Source organism: Denticeps clupeoides, chromosome 8 (genome assembly GCF_900700375.1).
Source record: "Denticeps clupeoides chromosome 8, fDenClu1.1, whole genome shotgun sequence".
Classification (NCBI taxonomy): domain Eukaryota; kingdom Metazoa; phylum Chordata; class Actinopteri; order Clupeiformes; family Denticipitidae; genus Denticeps; species Denticeps clupeoides.
Genome location: NC_041714.1, coordinates 15,861,398 through 15,888,880, shown reverse-complemented (window position 1 = coordinate 15,888,880; position 27,483 = coordinate 15,861,398). Strand labels below are relative to the sequence as shown.

Here is a 27,483-nt window from a genome sequence, read left to right as displayed (position 1 = left end):
TACAAAAGGGCAGCTGAAGGATGAGAGATCAACAGTTTCATGTCTTGAGGTTGCTGAGTTGCTTTGGTACCAAAATGCTTGGTTTAGTGCATATTGAGTCAGGGCATGAAATGATAAATTAATTGATTAATCTCATATTTTTGTAAAGAGTTCATTCTTGAGACTACAGCTTGCTTGTGATCAGAATCTATGGGTCAAACGGAAGCCAATCAATCACTTTTTTGTGGGTTAATCAACTGTGCTGTTGCGAATGAGAAACAATGATTGTGCCGCTTTGTCTTAACAGCAGCTACGTTAACAGTGTTCTTTTTTTCTTGTGAAACATTTTTCTATCCATTTCAGTCTTTTTTCACATGAGAGAATGGGAGAATAATTGCAATGGGGAAAATGCAATGGATTTTACATAGACATACACATCTGCTCAAATGGAGAAATGGGTGACAATCAATTTAAAATATTCATGTTGATGCTGATGTGCCAGTTTCTAACTTGATTATATTACCAGGGCTCCCTTGTCACTTATTTTGAATGTTAAATAGATATCATTTTTTAAAGGATATACTAAATATTGTGTTGATATTTTATTCATGCTGATACTGACAAATTGACAATTTCACCACCCAGCAGTTTTGCAAAAAGGAAAACAAAATAAAAGCAATTTCAAATATAGATTGTATATGTATTCTATATCTATTGTGAATACATTACTGTCATGGCCAACGCGCCTCCAGCCCGCTAGAGGGCGCCTCACCAGCCTGGGAGACGACAACCCGGAAGAGGAAATGGAAGCGGGCGGTGGCAAGTATAAAAGTAAGGTAACCCCAAGGAGACAGGTCCGCTCTTACTGCCACAGGAACGCACTTGCAGACATACTATGGGCGTGGGCATAAGCCATCGTACCGGTAGAGGACACTGGGCGAGCTGGGCAGGAGGACCGGAGGCGCCTAGCCGGCGAGGAATGAGGACGCAATGGACACGCTGCAACGAAGTGGGGAGTCAGTCGGGATCTTTGGGAAGTACTGGGGCAGAGGAGAACCGGAAGACGGCGGGTTTCAGGATGGTCCGGGATCTTGGACTGGATGGGGGTAGGTCGTGGGCGGCAGGAAAGTAGGGGAGCATGGAATCCCGTCTTAACCGATGGGCCAGGTAGGTTCAAGGTCAGGGGCAGGCTGAGGTCATAGCCAGGAAGTTCCGGTCGGGGTTCTTTCCAGGGGATCAGGCAATTCTCGAAGTCGTGGGCAGGCGAAGGTCGTATTTCAGGAATCACAATTATCTTGGGGCGTGGGTGAGAGACCTAGCGCCTCTGATGAGTAAACTCATACAAAGAGCAGGCGTGTCTCCTTGGTGTTACCTCACTTTTATACTTGCCACCGCCCGCTTCCATTTCCTCTTCCGGGTCGTCGTCTCCCAGGCTGGTAAGGCGCCCTCTAGCGGGCTGGAGGCGCGTTGGCCATGACAATTACTAGTATAACATAATATATTACTGACTGTATTTACTGCATAGTGTTTTGCTCAGACTTATTGCTAATTCTTTGTAAAGAATTCTATCCAGAAAACCGAGGTGTGATTTGCTTGTTAGCTGTAGCAAGGGGAGTGTTAGTTACCCAGCCACATTCCTAAAGATTGCAGAAATTGACCATTAAGGTTAAAAATTGGTCATACATTCCCTTTAGTCAAATGAAAAATACAGCCTAAAATCACTGTAAATTTTGTGGACTCTTGTTTGATGCTGTAGTTGAACAAATTCTCTTTGATCTCTTTTCTGAAGGTCTTGCTCAATGCCTACCCGACTGGACCCTACTCGTGTGGAATGGTGGAGATTTAGAGGAATTTAAATCTCAGGTGTAAACCACAGTCAGGCCTTCAAATTAACCAGATGAACTTTGAGTTTTTGCCTCCTGCTGCGTTCTGTGAGGGAATCTGAAGTATCCGTGGTCTACGTCGGCCTCAATCCCCCACGGGAGTCTGCAGGACTCAAAGTCTGACCTCTCACGCTTTCACACCGCATGCGCTCACACGTCCCGAAACACTTCAAAGAGATGCATCACAGCCAGATGCACTGCAGAAGTGATCATTCAGTCTTCTGGCAGGCTGCTAATTAGCCAATTGATTGCGAATCAGACACAAACACAGTGAGTCAGGCCTATTCTGAGCTCTTTTGGTATGACTGGTCACATCATTTTGCAACTCTGAGTCTTATTGGCTCAACACTAGGCTAAGACTTGGGCACATGATAACAGAGGCCTTTGTTTGAGGGAGAATTAAACAAGGCTAGAAGGCAGGGGCTGACTGAACCTTCCATTCTTAATTTTCCATGGAATCAAGCTCCCAGCTTCTGTCACTACTCAAGGGCCCGGAATCAAACTGTAGATATAGTGGGTTATAGTGGTGGCCTAGCGGTTAAGAAAGCGGCCCTGTAATCAGAAGGTTGCCGGTTCGAATCCCGATCCGCCAAGGTGCGACTGAGGTGCCACTGAGCAAAGCACCGTCCCCACACACTGGTCCCTGGGTGCCTGTCATGGCTGCCCATTGCTCACTCGGTGATGGGTTAAATGAAAGGACAAATTTCACTGTGTGCATCGTGTGCTGTGCTGCTGTGTATCACATGTCACAATCACTTCACTTCACTCATGTTACTTTACATTTATTCATACTGTCTTTTTGACATTATTCATGCCTCCACAACAGCAGAAATAATGGAGTCATTTTGTTTTCATCTGTCTATTCTTCTAAATGACTTTTGGTGACCTTGTGTATGTCTTATTCTTGCCAGTTTTTTATAAATTTGTCATGTACATTCAGGGTCAGGGTCAATGCTGTACCTGCAACCAAACTGATATAACCCATGGTGGTGGCCTAGCGGTTAAGGAAGAGACCTTGTAATCAGAAGGTTGCTGGTTTGAATCCCGAGCTGAATCCCGAAGTGCCTGTCACAATTAGGTGCAGTTGGAGACTCACCTGGCACAAATCTGCATGACACCAGGACAGTTATAAGGCGCCTCTGAGCAGCCATTATGGGCTGCAAACTTTTTGTGTTGACCGTGCAACGTATGAGTAGTGTTGTTTTCAGTTGTGGCAATCGCCACACGCCTGCGGGTTTGTTTTTGTTCGCCCCCTCTTTGCCTGTTTTCGGCCCTCATGCCGTTTAATTAGTGTTTGTGTTGTTATTAATAAAATCCTATTCCCACTATGTCCCGCCTCTGCGCTTCATTGCCCTGTCAGCTCACGGACCTGACAGTGCAACTGAGGTGCAACTGAGGTGCCACTGAGCAAAGCACCGTCTCCACACACTCCCCGGGTGCCTGTCATGGCTGCCCACTGCTCACCATGGTGATGGTTAAAAGCAGAGGACACGTTTCTTTGTTTCACCATGTGCTGTGCTGCAGTGTTTCACAATGACAATCACTTCAATTAAAAAAAAAAAGTTTAATACTGGATATCAGAAATGTCTTTGTGAAAAACTTGATGCCACCGAAGGTCTACACTGTGTGTGGAGTGTTGATCATTTCTCTGTCAGAAATAATCTTCTGCAAACATCCCACTTTCTGAACACCATTTAAAAGGACAAATAAATCGCATTTGGAGGCAAGCTGGATACTTCTATATCAATCTGTAAATCCCTGGACAACTTAAGTATCTGTTTTCCTTAAGATTCTTTCTGAAGGCAGTTGCATCACTTGAGGGTTTTTTTTTCCTCCCAAAAAATCTCCCCAAAGTCCATTATTTCCCTACATCAGACGTGCAGTGGTTCATCAGAAGTGGTTGTTCTGCTCATTATTTGACAGTAGCTCAATCTGTGCTATGTTTGTCTTCTTTTTCACTTGTTAAGTCTTCCAGAATGCCAGCAAAATCCACACGGGCTTGGTCATTGTTGTAGATGTTCAGGAAGAAAAGCCAGCTGAGTTTCAGTCCTCTCGAGGCATGCATGTTCGGCCTCTGCATTAGAGCATTGTGGCCTGAGGTCTACCTGGCTGGGCTTTGTGGAGTGTTCTTTCAGGTTCTTTACGTGTTCTAACGATTTTTCCCCCACGTTCATGCCTCTTGTTCAGTCTCCAGGAGAGGAGAGACTTCTATCAGACTTTAGTTTTTTCTGTTATGGTCTTTTAACGTTTTAAGGTCTGGTTACTTTGATTGAACCTTCTCTGTGGGTATCAGTTGTTGACTTTCCCAATCAATAGCTAGCCAGGAAATCAATGGTTTTCTTTGGTTTGTCAGCAAGACTTTTCTCCTAAAGGATGTGTGAAGGATAAGTTACATTTCAATTTTTTTTATTTCAGGATTTCAAGATTAATTTGGATTCCAAATTTCTGCAACTCATTTAGTAAGGATGGTAGTTGCTTACTGGGAAACACAATCGGCTATAAATCAGAAGACCACAAAGTCATAGGTTCAAACCTAATTTTCTACCACTCTTAACCTGAGTCACTCCAGGGGAACTGTCCCTGTAACTACTGATTGTAATTTGCTCTAGATAAGGTCATCTGATGAATTCTGCATATGTAAAATGTTATTTGCTTCTTTGTCCATTTATCTTTGACTGCTTCTGAAATCTTGTTTGAAATGTTAAAATGGTTTGTGATCAGAGTTACAGAGCTCTGGACTTAGTAGCTGTAGGAGGTTTAGTCTATTAAGATTAATAAAGGATTATTATCTTGTCTTGTCCCTCAAGTAGGAAATTTGCATGGTCATGTCAGAAAGTGGACAGTAGAAGATTAAGAAGAGTTGACATGGCCGCTCGTCCTGGAGCAATATGCCCCTAACTGTAAGCTTTAACTGCACTGATGTTGTTCAAGGACGAACAGAATCCTGTGGTACCAGAATTCTATTTATTGGGCCACATCCTTGTCTAGCAAACAAGAAATTAATGATGTGAGTATCTCTTGTGACACCAGGAATCCAACAACATTGTTCAAGACTATTTGCTGCATTGGGCCACATCCTGGTCATACGTGGAATCACAGAGCCCCTCGCCTTCTTTAAAAGTAGTGCAATTTGCCTTGCGCAAGTGCAAGCTTTTCCCTCTGTGTCAGAACCGGCCCCCACCTGCATCTGTTTCTATGCCCATTCAGCACTTTGGTCCTTTTGGATTTGATCCCGTTTTGTTTTTGGTTGCAGGAAAGGGCTGCGGAGTGTGATTGATGTAGACACAGCGTTCCTGTTCTAATGCAGTGTTTTCCACCATGTATTCCGCTCCGGTTGGTGTTCTTGAAAGCCCTCTGGCCATGACAAGCTGCTTGAGAAATCCTGGGCATTGTGATTTGGATTCTAGTCTGCCTTGAACCATAAGCCAGTGGTTAATGACCTGTTTGCCTCATATGTTGAATAATATACAGTGGTTCTTATCCAGTAAGTTTTAATTCTATAGACACGATTCACTGAATCTGTGAATCATTAATGAATCTATGAATCATTAAAAAAATAGATTACCGGCCTTTGTTAGTGTCAAAATTGTCCTTCACCATACACAGAACCTTCATACCTCCAAACACTTCTTCTGGCAATGTTTCCTCGAATGTGCTCAGGAGGTCAAGAACGTCCCAAAGGTATTTGGTGGAAAATTGACCTTGCTTTTGGAGTAATGAACATCATCGTTGACTCTGACTGGTTGCATAGGTACATGCCAGAGGCCTGATGTTTCATCTAATTTTTAAAAAATACCGCAGACCTGGCATGTTTTTCCAGTGACTACAAACACAGCAAAGAAGTCCATTTGTCGTTGTTTCAAAAGGCATGTATTTCTTATTCTTTACAGATTCGAGAGAGGTTTTTAGTTAATACGACAATATACACAGCATACAGTGTCTTGAAATGCTCTTGCACACAGACCATTTACAAAAATATACAGCAACAGTTCAATGGATATTTGTTGATCTACACAATGCAGGAATAATGGTGTTGTTTACATATGCCATGCTCACTTTATCCTAAATAGCCTCTTTGAAAACTGTTTGAACGAATACTGTTTCTCATATAGATCGTTCTTCTGTCATCACTGGCTAATAGTCTTTGTGTGGATCTGCAGACCACAGCAAAATGTCCCCACAATCGATGTTCTTTACTCCATGCCTCCAGCGGTACACAGCTTCCGTGAATGGTATGGGCTTTGCAGCTGTCTGACTGACCGCGTTATGTCCTCTGACGTACGTGTTGTATTTTTGTCTTTTGACCAGACCTACAGCATACGTGCATTTGCACTGTTATTGCTATGTCTTGCTGAAGGGACCGCGGCAGTTTTCCACTATTCCTTTTTTTTATTTCCTCACGCTGTGTGATCTGTGATATTTAAACTTTGCTCACTCACACATCTCATTCCATGTGCCGACAGAATTCCTGTGTAACACCACCGCAGACACATTTTTTTCTGGCCCTATGATAGCAGCTTATTGAGCATGTTGTTGGCTTTGCTTCTGTTATGTAAACCGGCAAGGTAACACGGTGGGCCTGTTGTCTGCCTGCTTGCTTCAGTATTAATCTTGATCACTCAAAGTACCCCGAATTACGGCAGCCAAGGAGGCTTTTCAACCAAATTGTTGATTTTCCATCTGTTGGTGCTCCAAGTGGTTAATTTGTGATCAGCACCATAAAACACTGACATATTGATAATTGGTAAGCACTTACATATTACAATGGATGTAATTTAATGTGCATACTGTACTTGCTTTTCAAGGATTCAAATTAATTTTGTCAGACTTTTTTTACACTGACGGGTGAAGTCAGAATCTGCATTTGCCATCGCGTTGACCCATCACTCTCACTCACAGCGGGGCACAAAAACCGTTAACAGCCATAACCTGAAATGTGTGAAGTGTTTTACCCACACAAAAAAACGTCAGTTCCCCACATCTGCTGGGTCACATCAGGGGACTTGTGGCCCCATGTTTGCTTCTGTGTACTTGTAAAGATTTAATTTTATTTATAAAATGCAATATTACAGAAAAACTGTGAAAAACAAATTGTGAACTTAACAAATTGAGTGCATTGCTACATCCGTATCATGAAATAATATCTTCAGGAGACTGCAAGTGGCAATAAATTGGTTTGTATTCTAACTTGCGTCCCTGACCCAACAACTCATTTACACGTTCATGATCAGTCAGGTGCTGCTGTACATGACACAGAATGTTGATTTGTATTGGTAATCATTGGGAAAACTGATGCATGAAACAGGCATCGACCGCAAACCTTGTCTCAACACAAAGTACAGTAATTACACACAAGCTACTACAATATTGATTCATGTACTTACAAATTGAACATATTCAAAATAGTCTCATCTGACTATTTAACCCCAAATATTATATGTTTATCCTAATTTAATTTATCCATTAGAATCCATTACATTTCTTGTCTAACTTAATTCAAGGAAAATTTTCCTGAAGGTAGAACATTTTTAGTAAAAGATCTTGAAAAAGGGCTTTTGGTAGTGAAACTGGAAGTGGTGGCTTAGCAGTTAAGGAAGCGGCCCCGTAATCAAAAGGTTGCCGTTTCGAATCCCGACCCGCCAAGGTGCTACTGAGGTGCCACTGAGCACACACACTGCTCCCCGGGCGTCTGTCATGGCTGCCCACTGCTCACCAAGAGTGATGGACACATTTTGTTGTGTCACCATGTGCTGTGCTGCAGTGTTTCACAATGACAATCACTTCACTTTTACTGAAATGGATGCTGGAGCTGGGTGTGTCCTTCTGTTTTCAAGATCTGGCAACAAGGCAGGCTCTCCCCCAAGGGTCTGTCGGCTGGTGAAGGACAGGGCACCTCGGCATTGTCACAGATGCCTGTGTGCACGCCCATCAGGAGCTGTCAGAGTGTTTGTGTGTTTTCCTGTTTGTAAATGTGTGTGTGTGTTTGTGTGTGTGGAATATCCCCAGTGATAAGGAGTGAGCAATCTTTAGAGCACCTGTTCCCTTTGTGACCTCTATTTCATTCAGAGGAGAGGGAGGGGCTGTCAGGAGCCGCTGTCCAGCTGATATTCGGAAGAGATCGTCAGTCACTGCGGTTTAGACTTCTGAGGCTCTGAAGGCTTCTGAAGTCCCAGATGTTTCTGTGAAAGTGCTGGAGGTCAACCTGAAAACCATTAGCCCACACAAGGCATTGAGTGCTTCTGCTGTCTGGACTTGGACCTTCTGGAGAAGTGAATTCTTTGAGGTTCAGTGGGTTCTTCTGGCGACCTAAGACACAAGTCTTGCCCTCCTGCCTTTGATCTCCGCGTTCGGACTCAGGCTGAATTTTTCTGATTTTTCACTCAACTCTGAGCACAGCACTGCTGCCGTCAGCAGTGCATGGTGGGAAACCAAATTTAGTACTTTCAAAGGGCCCATCCTCCCTCTCCGCACCCCCCTCTCTCTCCGTCGTGTGCTTTGTTTGAAGTGTTGTGCCGGGAACAGTAGGATGTCTACCAGAAGTCTCCCAGGAGAGGAGGCTAATGAGCTGGCTGATTAAGGCACGGCCGTTTAAGACCGCGCTACAAATGTAAATGTATAGGCGTCTGTCTCCATATTCATGGCGCGCGGTATTAGCTTGAAGTCTGATTGGGTTTCATTCAGTACCATTCCATTACAAAGAATTAGAAAGTTGAGCTGTGGGAATTTCTCCCATTAATTGCGCTCGCAGACACAACAGCATGTAAATTGTTACAAACACTATTATTTTTCTTTTTCAATTATAGATTATATTGAATTGTATTAATAGTCATGCCGGATGGTTATTATCAATTTAGGGTGCATCAGTAATTGAATCACTGCTTTATAGGTTGATTAAATAACCCACAACAGACCATAATATAATAATCAAATGAACACGAACGCACGCAGAAACGCACAGTTACGGATGGCGAGGACACACTCACATCTCCTGCACCCTCTCCTGCTATTTCTGCGTGAGTGACCCCGGGGGGCCGCGATTCAATTTGGAGCTGTTACAAGGCTATTTCTTAACATTCATCATGGGAATTGGATGGTGTAGATTGCTCTGAGCGAGTTATTTAAAAAAAAAAAGGCAAGATTAATTTCAAAGGAACCGTGATGAAACGTTCTGCTGGGTTTGGGTGAAGGAGATGCAGGGTGGTCTGCGGCTTCTTTTCTTGCGACCAAATGGGACGTAAGATGATGCGGCCATGGTGTGCACGGCGCATAAATTGGTGTGAACAAAACTTTCTGCAATAGGTCAGGAGTAACAGAGTTAATTAGAACTCGTCCCCCAACATCCACTTTTGTCTTTTTTCCTGATAAACCCATCAATGAGCGTAAAATGGCGCTGATCCCTGATAGAATTCAGCAGAATTCCCATGCATCCATCTCGCTCTTCATTAATTCATCACACGGCTTTCTTCCTCGTGATTATTTCATTGTTCCGGAGCTGTGTCTGACGGCCCATTCGCCGGCTCTGCCCCGCAAGGTGACGGTTTGACCTGAGACCCTTTAAGTGCTCTCATGCACACACACCTGGCCAAAGATCAGGCCGCTAGCCAACCCTCCGCAGTTGACCGTGCTGCGTCTGCTGATGAGTGTGTTTTGTGTGTGCGCCTGTGTGCGTGGGGGGGGTGGAAAGGACACTTGCAATCAATGTGGCACTCAAAGCGAACGCACGAAAGTTGTGTTCTATTTTCTTTTTTCATGGTGGCGCTTAAAAATAGATAACCTTTGATCAGTGGCTGGGGAAATTATTCGAGACATAATTCATGCGGTGCCCGCAGAGAGTAACAACAGCCACACGCTCGGAATATGGGGCTAAGCTGCACTACAATAATTTGCACGCCCTCCGCTGTATTTTTATCATATTCCGTTATAAGGCTTTTATTTGTCCGGAGGAAATTAGCTGGAGTGACAGGGGTAACTTGCTCAGCGCCTGTCCATCATTAGGAGTGTGGACTGCAGTGGCCTTGTTTTTTTGGGTTTTTTTTTTCAGGTTCTGTTGCATATGCTGGCGGGGTGGTCCCCCCTCTGATTATGGTCTCGCTGGGAGTGGCTTATCGGAGCCCCCTGCTGAAAATCCACAGTGTGTGACTGACGCGGGGGTTCTGACCATAGCGGGTGAGCCTTTGATGTGCCCCTTGGTGCCATTTAGCAGATACTGTACCTGATGTGCTTATTATCATGGGTTTTCCTTCAGGCTACTGGCGGCATGTCACACGGCTTCTTCCACAAGGGTATGCATTCACAAGATAAGAGCAATAAGTGAAGTGCACTTTGGGTTCAGGACATGTGCAGAGATGTGCAGAGTGTCCTTCATCAGCTGTGAGAAGATGTGAGGGCCTGTGTCTCAATGGTGGAAGAAATGTTAGCCTGGCGCCACGTAACATTAGCAGTACTATAGGCAGCTATACTTTGAGAGTGTCAGCAGGAAGTGTGTGTGTGTGTGTGTGTGTGTGTGTGTGTGTGTGTGTATGTGTTTGCAATTTGAGAGAGGTTTGGGTGGTGCAGTGGTGGTCTAGCAGGTGGGGAGACGGACCCGTGATCGGAGGGTTGTTGGTTTGAATCCCGAAATGCCAGGGTGCCACTGAGGTGCCACGGAGCAAAGCACCGTCCCCACACACAGCTCCCCGGGCGCCTGTCATGGTGCCCACTGCTCACAAAGGGTGATGGTTAAAAACAGAGGACACATTTTGTTGCGTCACCATGGGCTATGCTGTGCTGTCTTTCACAATGACAATCACTTCACTTTCACTGGGAAGACTACCTACAAATATATGAATGATAAACTGTGTTGTCCATGTGAACGTTTGTGCATTGTTGCATTATTAAGTACTGGAGATGAAATGTTGGCTGGATCTTGACAAAAAACAACAGCTGTGCACTGAAAAAGTACACTGGCTAAACTCAAAATGTAATTAATCTTTCACACCTCATATTTAAGCATCGACATAGTTTAAATAAACCAATCAAACCTGCTGTTACCTGGTTTATTCACATTACGTCAATGCTAAAATATTTACTTTATATTTTCACATTTGTTTTCAGCCAGTGCTTTCTTTTTTCACAGTGGGATGCTGAGGTTTGATGATTTTGCTGACCAAGTCGCAGGCTGCAGGCAGGCAATATTGTCTCTGGATGTTTGATTTAGGGAACCCCCTTGGTGCTCTGTGGGAGTAGTTGTGTCTGGCCTGGCATCGTCCTGCTGCTGCTGGGTCAGATCGTGCTCTGGAGGGAATACCTGCTAGCGGCGGGCCAGTGGCTCCGTCCATTCTGGTGACATTCAAGGCATTGTGGACTCCAATAGGGCATCTAAGTTTTTTTTTTTTTTTTGTGATTTTTATTACTTTCCATTCACAGTATGATTTTTTTTATAGCTGTAATAGTAATGTGAATTAAATATGTGGAGCCAACACAATGTTTGTAAATGAGATTATAAGATTATAAGATATGTGCATCATGTACAGTATGTAGTCATCTTGTTGCAGTTCTTGCAGAAATTGATGGTCTTTGGGTATTCAAATGTATTAGTAATTACAACCTAACTAGTGTGTGATTGTGTGTGTGTGTGTGTGTGTGTGTGTGAGTATATATATATATATATATATATATATATATATACAGCAAGTACTCCTTAATATTATTGCACTTATTGTTTTGTTATTTTTGTTATTTATATTGACCACATGTGTGCATTTTATGTAGTGTTACTATTACTTCATTACTTTTCACTGATTTAATTTCTAGATTTTAAAATGATTATACGTTTAATTTTACATGTTTAGAAGTATGGCCTTTTGTCTGTGCCATTAATGATCCGTTAGTCTTTAATATTTAATATCAGCTACCATGGCCAACATGACCTGTTCCCTTAATTGTCATGATTGATTACGCCATCTTCTTCCACTGCAAAGGCGGCTGCCCTTTCAGTCGCTACCCTCTAAGGAGGAGGGCGTGTGGTGTTCCTGTGACATTTATAACACACATACGCCTCCGCTTACCTCAGCTAACCGGGAACAACAGAGGTAGCAATTTTTCAAAGGATTGAAAGAGGCTGGCTTTTAGTCATCTTCATTTACTTAAAAAAACCACCTCTGATTGACATTGCACAGAAGGATATAAATGCCGCGTGGCATTTGAATCTGAGCAAATAAGAAAGCTGCACCTTATTATATACTACGGAGTGCAAAAATTCTGCTTAAAAATTGTAGAGAGAGGCCTGCAGCATGTAAGGACATTGTAAAAAAGTTCATTCAAACACAAGGAAATCGTAATAAAACGGAAAACAAATATTCCAAGTGCAAGTTTCAGGACTTTGATTGCTCCCTTTGGGGGCTGTGCACCACGTCAATAATAAAATATAATTTGAATGCATGGTAGTTGTCTAGTGGGTAACACTCTTGCTTAAGAACCAGAAGTTTCAGGTTCAAACACAATTACTACCATTGTGTCCTTGAGCAAGACACTTAACCCTGAGTTGCCCCACGGGGGACTGTCCCTGTAACTACTGATTGTAAGGTGCTCTGGATAAGGGCATTTAATAAATGCCAGAAATGTAAATGAAGCAGAGGAACACTGGACATGTTTAAAAGCCTTTTTTAAAAGCCATATTAAGAAATTGTATATTATGAGAGTGAAAACGCAGACCTTAGAGGAAGCATGTCAGCTGCTGCTAACACGGCAGCATTAAAATGACAGCCACCCGCCCACAGATTTACAAACACGGTCCAAACACACACCGTATCTGTACTGCCACAGCCCCCTCATTTGGGCAGGTTGCGCCGGGTGATACGGCACCTTGCCTTGGTTCATATTCATGGCCCCTCTGTTCCATTCACTCGATGTCCACCTCCCCGCCGCCTGCTGGGGATGGCATGCCCCAGTGCCCAGGCCTGGCGCACGCCCCAGGTTTGGCACCAGCGGGCGGGGTGTCCATTCTGACGGAGACACGTTGAGGCCCATTGAGTCTCACCCCGCTGCCATTAGTAGATGCCCTGTGTGCTTTATGTTGTGTTGCACGCTCTGAGCAGTTGCCAGTCTCGGCTTGATGGGGGACACTTCATGGTCCTTGTTTCTTTTCACTGTTGCTATTGTATAAGCGCATAATTGTGCACAAATTCAGTTTACACACTTTTATTTAAGTTGGTTGGTGTCCTTGGCAACCGTGATTGGCATTTGTAGACAGTGATCGATTGTTGCCCTTTGACTAATATGTACTTTATCTCTCTCTCCTCTGTCTTTCTGTCTTGTACAGTGGCACCAACAAACCTGACTCTACGCTCTGAACATTTCAAGCCGTGCCCTGACAAAGAGATGGCCTTCTGCCTGAACGATGGAGAGTGCTTCATCGTGGAGACCGTGGCAGGCGTCCACCGACAGTGCAGGTAAACTCATTTTGGACAACTGTGGTATTGAGGTTGCTCTTATTTGTGTGCATTTTTGGACTGTTTTTGGACTATGTTTGAGAAAACTGCCCCATCTGTAGAAGAGAAAAACTGATACTCTTGACAAGAGACTCTGCACAAAATATGTGGAGTGTTGTAATTTCACTGGTGCCTGAGTGGGGAAAGTGTGGCATCGAGAAAAGTGCAGTGCATTACATAGTGATTGTAATCCCATCTGCCTGACGTGTTCCCAGTGAAAGTTCTGTCCTTCTTCTTCTACTTTCAGAAGCTCCCATTAAAGGGTACAGTGGCGTCTCAATTTTCCTCTGTATTCTGCATCTTCCTCTTTAAAACCTGCACAAAACCTTATACAAGACCTTCTTCTCCATCTTCATCATCGTTGTCCCAAAATATTGTCCCCTGTACATGTCCAAATCAACTCAGTCTCTCCTCTCTGACTTTGTTTTCAACATGTCCAACCCCTGTCCACCAGTGTCACTCCCAGCGTAGATCTCAGCATCTTTATCTCCTTCAGTTCCAGTTTGACCTCCTGTCGTTTTATGAGGTCTCTCTACTGTCTTGTGAACCTTACTTTTTACAAGTCATTCCTGCCACTCTTCTCCACCCATTCCACCCAGCTCGCACCTCTCTTTCACACTTCACATTGCTCTGGACTGTTGAGCACAAGTGTTGAACGCCACTTCACTACAACCTAACCATCCCGCTGTCCTCCCTCTCATTCAGACACATGTATTCTGTCTTTATCCTACAGACCTTCATTCTTCACTAGAACCAATCTTCAACCCGCACCCAACTCTTGCCAACTCCCCATTTTATCAGGTTTGGGATAGGCTCTAAGAAATACATTGCCATGTGCACAAAAAAAAAATGACCCTGCAAAAATAATAACTGGGTTCTGCTGACGATAGCCTCCTCTGGTCCACCTGAAGACTGTTCCTGATAACGCAGGAATCTGTTTAGATCTTGTTTCTGTGTGAATGACACTTTAAACATCCGATTCTATCATAGGAGCTTCTGATGTTTCACATCTCAGCTCAGCCAAATAAGTTCTCTTTCCACAGCCACTAGAGGATGCCTCCATTTGTTTTGGTCTTTCAACTTACTTCCTGGTTTTGAGTTGAGCTCTCGGTGCCTGTCCTTTACCTAGTTGTGTTCATACAGTTCTACTATGTATGATTTTGTTTTCCCTTTTATATGTCTCAATCCTTCGCAAGAAAAAAAAGATTTTATTGACCTTCCAAAGGCTGCAGTCTAGCATTCAGACAATTAAAGTGACTCCGGCTCTTCCCCACGTGCCTTGTAGCCCCAGCGCATAGAATTTCAATTTGTTTTGTACCAACTATAATTTGGTTTATGTTTTATATTTTATCTTAAATGAGCTTGTGTTCTTCTTTTCCTTTGCCAGGATAGGATATGCATGCTCTGAATGAGTTCTCTAAATAAATCAGAGTAAATCAGATCGAATCCAGCAGACAAGTCCTTCTTGGGAAGGCTGAAGCCCTCAAATGAAAGAGTTCAGTGTAGATTCAGTTTATGAAGCGTCATCTCCTCTGTCAAGCCAATAGTTCTGTATTTTTATATTTTGGGACAGGGTCCCTATCTCAGTTCTCTTTATTTTTATTAGTTTATTTTTATGTTGGTGACCTTCCATTTTCTGCTTGAGACAAGTGTACAGAATTTGACATTTTTTGGAAATTGGTTTTTGGTTAGGTTTGTTAACACCACGTCATTTGACTATGTGATTTGTGGCTTAAATCAGGACCCTTAATCAACATCCTTTAGGATGGAACAGTCAAAGAGCACATAGAAAACAGCGACGGAGATGTGTGGTAGCTGTCGCCTCCGTGTGCGAGCGTGGAGATGGATGGAGACTCATATGTTCTGAATTACCCTCCATCAGCCGCCCGGTTTACAGCTCCCCGTGCAGCAGTTACTCTGACAGAGCCAACGCAGCTTTTCATCAGTCAGAAGTAACAACGCCCTCCAATGTCTTAAGCAGTACTATCGGAGGAGCACAGATGCTTGTGCATTATCTTCTGCCAGCAGCCATGACTGCCCAGGTTTTTTCCTATCGGCGGTTGAAGGTTGGCTCTCCTCCTGCCAAAGCTATCATTACAACATCAGGCAAAAGATTTAGTTTAGTTTTTTTTTTTTCCCCAGTCACAATCATTTCATCTGCTGCCTGCAGGTTTTTCCCTACCAATCACAGCAGGCAGAAAAACCTCAAGTGTTTTCCTGTCTGGCTGCAACCTCGTCAGAGCCTCTGATTCACTGGTAAATCCAATGGGATGGCGCAACGCGTCCAGCAGCCTAAAAATCCTTTCCTGTTTTGAGGGTGAGTGGACAGGAAGCTTGCTCAGAGTCCTGAAAAACACACCTTTGTGTCACGGTACGCTGCAGATTTCTGTTCTGAAACCATAATGGGCTGCTCAGTGTGAACATATTACTCACTGTCCACCTAGCACATCGTGGCCTTCATTCATTGGAGAATTGCCTCCAACTCCTCATTCTTGAAAGCTGTGTTTCCTGGAAATGAATGGTTAAGCCCAGAAAGAGAAATAAGCGAAACAGGACTGCTGCGAGGATTTGATTTAATGTGATAAAATGATTCATGTTAATTATATTATAACCCTTCCTTCCCTTTTGTGTTCTGTGACACACGTCTTTATTGCACTGTCTTCCACCGCTCCTTCGCCAAGAAGCGATCATATGATCATATTGGCCTGTGCACACAGCCCCTAATCCACACTGCCGCGCCTGCGGCCTACCGGGAGATGACCAATGTGAGTGTACTAGGTCGCTTACGTCGCGACAAATGCCCTCTGTCTTTTAGATCTGTTGTTATTTGAATCAAACTCAAGGTCCCTTCCAAGTCATGTTCTTCTGGGAATAGGCAAGACTCCCTCCAAGCATACATATCATTGAGGTATCCCTAATGTCTCAATCGTTCCTTCTGGACAAGGAACGTCTTCAAATCATTCTATACACATTCAAATCAAGCTGGGATTGAGTAATTCCCATTCTCAGTTTCATTTAAGGCTGTATTTCCCCCAAATTTCCCATGCTTAAAGAGCGACTGGTGTTAAATGATGAATTCTAATCTCGAACACTGCTCACCTCAAATGAGTCACCTCAAGCTGCTTCTGCAAAGCAAAGTCGCCTGATAAGCTGAAAATTGAGAATCAAAGCTTTACCATTGCTACCTAATGGAACTGTCAGGCTAGTATCTATGAGAACTTGAAGTAAAAGGTCACACCCTTGTGCATATGTGCATAACATTTAGCTGACAACCTTATCCAGAGCAATTTACAATCAGTAGACCATCCCCCTGGAGGCCCTGTAGTCAGCGTGGGCAGCCCGGGTTCAAGTCTCATCAGCTGCACGTTGTCCTCTTCCGTGAAAATCATGTGGGTGGAAGTAGTCTAGTGGGTAACACGCTCGCCAAAGTTCAAACCCTGCTTTCTACCATTGTGTCCCTGATCAAGACACTTAACGCTAAATTGCTCCAGGGAGAGACTGTCCCTGTAACTACTGATTTTAAGTCACTCTGGATAAGGGCGTCTGATAAATGCTGGAAAATGTACGTGTAAATGGAGAAACTCAAGGTCAAGTGACTTGCTCAGTGACACAATAATAGCAAGGGGGTTCGATCCTGCAAATCTCTGTGGTTCTACAAACTGAGTGTACACATTGGTAACCTTGAAAAATTGTGATAGACACCAGAACAGTCCTTGTGGGAGCTTGTCTACACAGTATTTTCTTGGTCTGTCCACCATTTTTAGTCTTTTCAGTTATGCATAAGCAGCTATTCGGTTTTTGTTTCTGTGATTTTCATAACAAATGGAAAAAAAGCAGTTTAACCCCTCAACTAGTCCATTTAATCAGAATAAAGTTTTTACCTCAGGATATAAGCATGAGAAAGAAATTGATTTATTGACTGATGTAAGTCATGTTACGGTTGACCTATTAAATCACATACAAAAGCATTAGAAAAAGAATTTAGCTATTAGCAAATTGGCTTTATGCAATGAGCTCTGTACATTTTGTAAGTCCGTATGCTTTACATATTGGCTAAATAGGTCTTGCCGGGAATTGTAGAGCGCCTAGTCCAGTTTGGATACAGCTGAATGTGTACATTGGGAACTCGACTCCCAGTAACATTATCCAAATGTTTTTTAGCATTTAGTGTGATTTTTCACACAGACTGACACATTCACATGTGCATTACGGGTCTGGTTTTGGTGGGACTAGACACAACATCATGTAAAAGTTCTGAATGTGCCCAGATTCCCGTTCCTTTTGTGTTTATTGCATATAGCTGTCAAATATTAAAGTGGAGCTGTCTATGGCACTAATCCCTGCAGTTCTGAGAGGGGGTCAATGGTTTTTCATTATGACTAACATGCACATTTACTATTTAAAGCACTTAACACAGTGGAACATGTAATCCAGCTTCATGGTGATGTATTATATATTGCAGGGCACACTTTTTGTACATCCCGGCTACCCCGGGCCGGGCCGCAGAACAACGACATGATACATTTAGCGTTTAATGGCGCACCAGGCAGCTGGGCCTTATGAATGTCTGCATAACAAGGCAGCCCAGACGGCGGCAGACAGACATTGTGCCTGCAGGTCTCTTCTCGGCTTTTGGAGATGCAGCTGGTGTGGAGGATGAACATCTGTGTGCTTTTCGTTCTGGCCGCGGGAGTGGACACGCGGCACAGCACTGTGTTACTGAGCCTTGTCTATGAGAGAGAGAGAGAGTTATTGTCCAAAAACGCAGAGCTCGGAGACAATAAGAAACAAATAAAAATCAATAGAAGGCGAAGAGGGCGAGGAGGCGTTCACAGCGTCCTGTCGTTTTGTTGTTGCTGAGAACTGGCAGTCCAGAGATAGTGCTGGGCATTTAAAGAGCGCGGCGAGAGCGAGGTGGCGGACGGGCGATAAGTGTGCATAGTGAAGGTCTGAGATCTGTGGAGAGGCAGCGTGAGTGTAAGACGGGAGTGAGTACGTTATGATCTCTGTTAATGCAGCAACTAGAAACAAAACGGCTTTGATTTTGGCTTCTGAACAGAATCTCTGTTTTCTTGTTCTTGCCTCAGAGCCCCTCAGCTAGAACAAAGAAGAACAGTTAATCATATTCCTTATTATATTTTACTGCACACTTTATTCTTACTTGGTATTGGTCAAATAGTGTGCACTATGACCTCGTTGACCTTGTTTTAACTGATCACGTCATAACTCATGGCATAATTCACTGCATTCATTGCCTAAATGATGGCTGATTGAATGTTGTTGCTGAGCAACAGCGGCAACAAACCTGAATTGCAGCAATAGCGTTTCATATATTTTTATACACATAACAGTAATTAAATGCTTAACATGGCATGAAATACATTTTGTATTATATACCTATGATTTTTCTAAAATAGGTTTACATGCAACTGACTGTTGACTGTATGTTGAGACTAGGAAACAGCAATCATTACAAACTACACAAATGCATACAAAAATAACCCATTGTTCATACCTGATAATGACTAATATTCCACATTCACATTTTTATTTCACAAAATTATTATAAAATGTTGTTATATTGTTATATTCTTTGTTCAGTGGACATTTTATTCTGTTGATCCTGTAACAGTGTCTTAGAAATAAAATGGTATAAAAATACAACTCCATTATCGCGTTTTACCACTCCAGTGTCTTTCATTGTACATCGACCTGCTTCACTTTGGCGTATCGGCAGCGTATTTATAGGTGCTGCTGTTTGATACTGTTGAGGTGCCCAGATGGAGCGCTGTGCAGATTGAATTTGAATCGAGTGGAGAGGAGTGAAGGGGAGGCTGATAGGAGGAGACAGAGACATGAGGGAGGGAGGGCCGGCCTTCTCCCCCGAGCGGGCTGCCTTGTCGGAGAATGAGCCCCACGTAATTAATCACCTCGATCCGAGCGAACAATACGAGAAATGGGGATAAATATCCCTTAATCATATTAGATTAAAAGTGGGCCGTCCAGTAATTTGGCCCCAAAATCCACGTCATGGGTTCTCAAAGGCTGGCGAAGTGGATGGAGGGGACGTCTCAAGAAGATATCATTTTTATTTTTATTTCGTTAGTTCATTCCTTCAAGTTGATTTAATGCTCCTCCATATCGGCGCCGCTGCTCTATTGTCAGTCCAACACCAAGACGGGCCTGTCATGTGGATCTGGATAGTGTTCCATGCTCCCCAGAGGAGCTGTCTGGTTGCTTATCCACTGCTGCTTCTGTCCAATTGCAATTTTTATTTGTATGCCATGTTCTACACAAGACAGTGTCACAACTGTTTGTTTGCAGCAGGCAGGCCCAAATCAGTTTTCTTTTTCGGGATGAGTGCAAAAAAAAAAAGGGAAAAATGTCCACAGATAGTAGTAGAGAGCAAGCAAATGTCCATTCTAAAGATAAAAAGAGTCTTTTTTCCCCCATTCTCCCTCTCAGCAAGAGACCATAAATTCGACACATCTCTCTGCAATTAGAAACTTGTTGCCTTTAAAGCACACTTTACACAATATACAATAAAAGATAATGGGGCCAACTGGCAACGGAGCCAATAAATGTTCAAATGGGATAATACTTCATACAAACAGCTTTTATAATTAGTGCTTTCATGCCCAGTTCTAGATTTTGGCAGCTCTTTCATGACGTGTCGAAGCTCATTGTTTCCAGAGTTTACACATGCCCTGTCCAGCCCCCACTGCCTTCATTTCATTATTTTCATGTTGTCACAGTTCCATTGCACCTATTATGGTTCCATACGATGGTCACATATTACATTTCAGAGATTTGGCAACTTTATTAATGTGCTTTCGAAGCGGGAGTCAACTGATCATATTTGATCACAGAATGTGTCAGTATCTGTCCCACATACACCGAAAGTTAAGTATTGATGGCTAACAGTTTTGGGATTGGCTAATAATTGTATTATTTTGCTAATAGCTTCTGAATGTTTTCTGCTCTGCTTCTGCTCTACATCTTCGGCTGGGTGTCGATTTACTCAGCATCTGCAAAAATCATCTATGATTCTGCCCGCAAACTCTCAAAACTCTAGTGCTGACATTAATGTCACACAAAAAAATGATATTGTACTTTATTTTCAGGCTTTGCATGTTTGCGTGTCTCATGGAAGGTTTCCATTCCATTGCAAATTGCTGAATTCTATCCAGCAGGAACACTTGAGCTGATGCATGAACAACTTTTGTGAGCATCAGCTATGCATGAACAAATGTGGAGGAGAATGAATGTTTCTTTGAAATAAGGACACGAGTCCCAGAATGTTCCTGTAAAGTACTGAGAGGTCAATCCTACCCACAATGCACAGCAGGCGTGCAACACTGTGATTAAGTTGGAGAGCTTGTGATTGTTTTTTTTATTTTTTTTGTATACTTGGTAAAAGTGGTGCCACGCTAATTAAGAGCACTGTATCCTAAAGCAACCACAGCGTTCGGGTGGTGGGTGGTGACACCACCAACAATGGAGTGATGGAATAATAGTCCAGTACAGCCACTCTGTAACAGGACATCAATCTCCCGGGAACACAGACACGAGTCGCCCATTCAAGGCATTAAGACTGGAGTGAATGAGGCTTGATGAAGGCGCCAGCTTGAGGGCCGTAGTGGGCGGCGGGCCTGCTGCTAGCCAACCGGTGCCCACGCTGCACCTTGCAATGCTGCCTGTCTCGTTTCCTGTTTCTAATGAGCTAAAACTCTCAAGGCCTACAGAGACCTGGGCTTAAGTGGCAACGCTCAAACATTTTTATTTCTGTGACCTGGTCCCTCTGTCCGGTAACGTGACCTCGCTCTGCAGTTTATCCCCTCAAACCAATCCCTGGATAATGATCACAACTCTGTGGCCATCTCCCTATACCTCTCTATGGCTGCCAGCATCATTTCTGGTAGCTAAGGGGTAATTGGTGTTTTCATTGTGGAATACGTCTGCATCCACATTCTTTCAGCTAGCTTGGCTTGGAAAGAAATTTGTTTCCTTACCTGAGAAGCATCCTTCACATAAAAAAAAATAAATAATCTTGATCGCTTTTTGACCACCCAGCCTCCCCACAAAATCTTTTGGGAAAATTCTCAATATGTGCTGTTGCCGTTCTGATTAAAACCTGTTGGCCACGAGAAAAACTTCAAACATGCTTTTTTCGCTTTGATAGAGGAAGACGTATCAAAACCAACTCGCGTAATTGGGGCCGCATTAGCTCCAAAACACTTAATTACATGGTATCAGGATGAAGTGAACAAGCCTTGCACGTGCCAAATTTTTAAAGCAAGTGAATCAAATTCAGACTTGTTGTTTAACAAAGCTCATAATTACGACTCGATTCATTGCCTGGCCGCTGGCTTTGTGGTGATTCTGCGATCTGACTGATCTGTGATCTGACACCGGCGTCGTCTTGGCAGGCATGGTAAGACCATACATACGTGACCGTCACAAAACCATAAAAGTTCAACACAAATAAGCAAACACCTCGTCCGGACAACGCCTGCCGCATACTTTCTTGAGCGCTTGCGTCACCGCACCGGGTTAAGCTCATTTAATTGTTCTTTTAATCAAACATTCATACTGAGGTCTGAAAGAGGGTAGAGAAAGCGCAAGAGCGAGGAGGAGACGGGGCTGCAGAGCACTTCTTGACAAGCAGTCCCTTTCAAGTCAGTAGGTTTGATGTGCTAATAAGAAGCAAATGAATGCAAACAAGCATCTCCAAGCGCACCCAAACATCGGCAGAACGGGCGAGGCAGAATCTGAGGAGGAACTCGTGTTTGTATGAAAAAATCAAAGCTAAAGTAGAAGTTGTGATTCGGCCATCAGAGCGTTACACTTGGTGGACCCCATTGATCAAGGCGAGGACTTAATAATTTACCGTTTCTACTATTTGTGCCTTTCCAAATGACTGTTTGGCTCTACCAAAATTGCCTTTACTAGCTTTAATATAATATTCAAATTGTATGTTAAGTTATATTTGGCTACCATTATTTTTGTATTGCACTCATAGTTTACTGTTTTACACTTTCTTAAAATAAAATGTAGCTATTTTACTGCATGTTGTTGCCCTGCTTGCGTTAGTTTATCTTTTTTCTATTGTTTCATCATACTATTGTCCTGTCTCATCTGCAATTTATGACTTGTTTTGTCTTGTAAAATGTAGCACCGTGGGACAACACATTGGCAGTGGTGGCCTAGTGGGTAAGGAAATATAGTCTGGAAATGAAATGACTGAAACAAAAATAGTACTTTGATTCACTTTTATTAAACCACCCTGTGTAATGCCATGGCGGTGAGAAGGAGGGGCACAAATGCTCGACATGTTGAAAGGAAGTTTTAATAAAACAAAGCAAATAGTATTTTTACACACAAAATATGACACACAGCTTTACCATCTATCAACAATTCAGGACAAACTATCAATGATTCAGGACAACCAGTGTGTCCTGCAGGTTCCCTTTTAAGGACTCAATACTAGTGTATTAATTATTGAATTAGCGTCAGTTGGGTGAGCCCATTGGCACCAGGGCATCACACCCTGCAAGTAAATTTACACTACTCACAATAAGTTTGGGATATTGTTATTTACATGAGTGTTTTTTTTAAATAAATAAGTAAAAGTTTCCTTTGATATTAATGTATAATGTAACTAATAATGTATGAGAAGAAACACCATTTTAATTAGTTTAAAATGTATTACATCAAAAATTTAGACAAAAACAGGGATAGCCCCAAATGACAAAAATTGACTATGTCAGTAGTGGGGGGTTCCACCATTGGCCGCAATGACAGCTTGACAGCGACATCTCATGCTCCTCACTAGCCTCATGATGTTGTTCTGAGGCAATGCGTTCCACTCTTCCACAAGTGCTACACATTCTGCCAGGTCAAATGGGGGTGCGGTACGATCAGTCAGTCCGGTTCAACTGGTCCCAGACGTGCTCTATGGGGTTCAGGTCAGGGGACATTGATTGCCGTACCATATGAGACACTCCAACTTCCTGAAGTCAAGCTGTGACAATTCTGCCACAATGTGGTGGAGCATTATCGTCCATGAACAGAAAATTGGGGGTTCACTGGCAGAATTGGGGGATGATGATGGGTTCTATGATGTCTCTGAGATAAGAATGTGCAGTGACTGAGCCATGTACAACAACCAAATCTGTTTTGCGCTGATTGGTGATGCCTGCCCAGACTGTTGCTCCTCCTCCACCAAAGCGTTCTGCAGCAATGCTGATGACCATAATTTCTGTCCAAGGTGACCCGACACCCTGCATGAGCACGGCTGCCTTGTTCAGGTCACATGATCTTGTGCCCACTGGAAATGTTCACGGCGGTGTCTTGGTGTCAGTAGGGTCACCTGCAATGTTCGTCTGGCTTTCAAGCCAAAGCAGAGTCAGTTGCGAATGGTTTGTCTGGAAACCCTAGTACCCCTCGCATCTCACAAACGGGCCTGCAGCTGTGTGGCAGTTGCATCACGATGTCTGAGTGTATAGGTCCTTAGGTACTGGTCATCATTGTGGTCTGTCACTCGTGGGGCTCCACTCCTGGGTCTGTCCCGAACTCGAAGGCGCACCATGGCCAGGTGATGCTGCTCATCTGTTAAGTTTTTTATACCCACAGAATGTTGATGCCACATTGAGAAGGGTTGTCACTTGCTATTGACCACAGTACAAGGCAAACCTGTACACAATGAGACCATTACATGGAAAAAAACAAAATGAGGTTTGTCTATCACCTCAATACAATTGCCTCCCTATCCCAGAAATGTCTGAAGTGAAACAATGTGTGACATCCACTAAGTCTCTCACAATTTCCCTAACTTATTGTGAATAGTGTATGTCATTTATTTTTCTCTCATTTTCAAATTAGGTCATTGTTTATTCTATTGCATTTCCTCATTTTCTTTTTTCACTCTGATTTGATGTTCTTCTCTTCTTGTAAATGTTTCACAATCTCATTGTTTGGAAGAACCAGCATTTAACACTTAATCTTCAACTCAGATCATTTTGTTAATTTGTTTATTTTAATTATTTGTGATGTCCTGGTGAATCCTGTTCAGCTCAGTGTCAGCGTCTCATCTTGCCAGTGCTTCTCAGCTTTGACTTCCTGTGTAAAGCTAATCGTATTTAATACAGCATCAAATTGAAATGGCCAATGAGAAGTAGCCATGCCCCTGAGTGGATTAAATCCACACACCCAGCCCAAGTATTTCTGTGTCACTGTTTCTGGCCAAATATCACAGCAGGTCCACTTCCTGCCTGCTCATCACACTTCCTGTCTGGGCACATGGTCGACGTCTGCCTCGCTGTTTACTGGAGTGGCTGGCTGAGTCAAGGAACGCTCCACCAAAATACCCCAATAATTGAAATCTGGTGACAGGGAGATGTTCATGTTTCATCATTGCCAGTTACATATCCATATATAACAAATATTGGGCCCAGGAATGGTATTACAGACCCCATTGATCAACCTAATTTTGCATTCAAACTGGATTATAACACATGTATCCCTTTGTAGCCTTTAAGTAAAAGTTTTAGTCATTGTGATACACAGCACGTACAATACACAGAGAACACAACGAAATGTACAGACGCCTTCACGCACCAGTTTCAGTAACTCGGTCAACCAAAACACATTACACTCATAACAACCTAATTTTACATTTTATATTCAACACTTAACCCTGCTGCCACACTATTAATGTTAAGGCAATGGTGGGTATGCAGATGGCTAACTTCATTAAAAACAACAAACTGAGAACCAACATGGCTCAGACACACACAGACAGGTTACTTCACAGAAAACAGTGCCTGATGAGTGGCCCAATAAGATACATTTAAAAGATTGTGGGGCACCATTAATGTGTCTCACCTTCTAACACAGAGAAAGTACCCTCAGAACCATGGCGAAGAGAGGAACAAGCCTCTCGTCATCATGAACCCCAAACATGCATATAAGCACTACCCTGTAGTGCACCCCAGCCTCTACCTTAAATGGACATCACCGTTGACACTGAGGTAGACGTGGTGTGGTGCATGAGGTGCACCAGCGGGATCTGCACCAACATTTCATCCTCTGTTGACCCCCATTTTGTCTCCTGTTTGATGTACAGCTGTGCTTCTCCTCTGCTAGATGAACCTTCACACTCCTCTCTGACTGATTGCATGCGCAGTCAGTGAAAAGTGGCAACCACAGCAGACTTCAAGCACTTTGGACCAGGTGTTTCAGTCCCATCATCTAATCCTTGGTGCGTAAATACACACCAAAGCCAGCTCCCCAGTGTCCTTGAATAACACCCTTGCTCTGTTAGTGCTACTGGATATGACATGCTTTTTCCATTTGCTCCAGCAAATCAAGGAAAAAAAAAAAGGAATGCAAACTGAGCTGGCCTTTATCATTACAAAATGTTTTCCTGAAGACATCATGCAGGCATCTTCTGAGAACGTGATAATGTATTGTCCCTCCAGGAGTGTTTATCTCTTCAAATTCTGTCAGCTCTCATGGCCACACATGGCCCAAGAGCAAAAGACCTGTCAGACCCCCACTGCCCGGCTGTCGGGGCCTCCACCCGTTTGCACCGAGAGGGGAGGGCCGCTGCCCCTAACTGCATCCGGCAGCCGGGGTAATCTGCGGCTGGTAATGAACTGCTCTGGCTAATGAGCTGCAGGATTCCGCCCACGGCCGAGAGGCTCCCCACGATGGCAGCACGGAGCGGTGGGGTGACCGTGTGACAGTTTGGTGTCGCACTCCTTTGGCCAAATCCCAAAGCAGAGCGCAGACTCCAGACGGCGCGCTCGCTGCGGGATGGTGGGGGAGATGCAGAACACACTTGTGCTTTTGGTGGTTCCATTACGCTGTCCACCCTTACGTGAAACTTGCGCATGGCGACGGAAAAGACCTGAGCAATTTGGGTGCCGCTTGAATTGGCGCATATGTTCTTATTTGTACGGATTTGTCCTTTTCTGCTGCGTTCCAGGGTGTAGATGGAATCCTCTGGCACAGTGGGACCATTATTGCACATGTTACATTCATCAAACGGGCAATAGTGTATTGCTAAAAAAAAAAAAAAAAATGCTAAGATGCTAATTATTTCTTCCCCGACGTGCAGCGGGAAATTCCCCAGGGACAAAATAAACAAACAAAGGCTACGATTTTTTTCCTGCTCCGTGTTTTCCACACTAATGCATATTTAATGCATTTAGTTAAAGAAAAATTGTACTTCAGTCTCTCTACCGCCCCCCTACCAAAATCTTGAACTGCAGGAGGGGTGAGGGAAGGAGAGAAGGAACTCGAATTAAAACATGTTTGGGTTGTTTTACTCACTGGGACAGGTAGTGCTTTGCAATGCATTTTTAATAGACTGTCATCTCTGTGAGATGACTATGAAATGCCCGTTCGCATTAAATCGGGTCCATAAAACAAGGAGAGGGGGTGCAAGAGGTGGGGGTGGGGTGAAGGAACTGGGGCGGGGCTATTCCACTCCTGCAGAAGGTTGTAGGCAACCTTTGGTCGGATTGCTCATTAGTGCTTTTAGATTTTTATTAGCGCAAGCATACACCCATTATGGGCCAGTAAGAAAGCACAGTGGGTGAGGAGACTGGAGAATCCCCCAATGAATCTGTGGGGGTCTCTGAGTACCCGAAGTCTTTAAAACAGCCACATTTTACACGTTCTCTGGTCCCGTGATGCCCTGAGCTCTCGACCGGGTTCAGTGTCAGTGTGAATGTCAGGAATGAAATAAAAAGCTGCAGCTCTATTGATCTCCACTGTGGGGTTGCGTTGACATATCAACTCAGCCTCTGATCGTCTGGACAGATCAGCAGGTTCTCTGATGAAGAGAGATAGACATGAAGAGAGAGAGAGATCTGATGAATGAACAAGTGGAAGCATGTGAGAGAGAGGAGAAGTAATGTCGAATAAACTGACCCAACAATGGACCATGATGAACAGAACTCGACTTAGTGAAGCAATAGGTATGATTGGTCATGAAGTCATGATTAACATTTTATATTCAACGCTTCCTTAACCACTAGGCCAACACTGCCCCAGGACCATCATAAGGACCATAATTTCTCTTGGTTTACCCACTCTAATAAAGGGATTAGCATTGTCTTAGTATTGTCATTAGCCTTTGAGGA

At 43.5% G+C, this 27,483-nt stretch overlaps 1 protein-coding gene across 2 annotated transcripts in view; it reads left to right on the top strand.

The window, feature by feature from the left end:
- Nucleotides 1-27,483, top strand: part of nrg3b (neuregulin 3b) — a 144,344-nt gene that overhangs the window by 74,459 nt on the left and 42,402 nt on the right. For both annotated transcript variants that reach the window (XM_028989530.1, XM_028989529.1), the window contains exon 2: nt 13,162-13,291. In XM_028989530.1, coding sequence (XP_028845363.1) covers nt 13,162-13,291 — 130 coding nt within the window. The remainder of the gene's footprint in view (nt 1-13,161; nt 13,292-27,483) is intronic.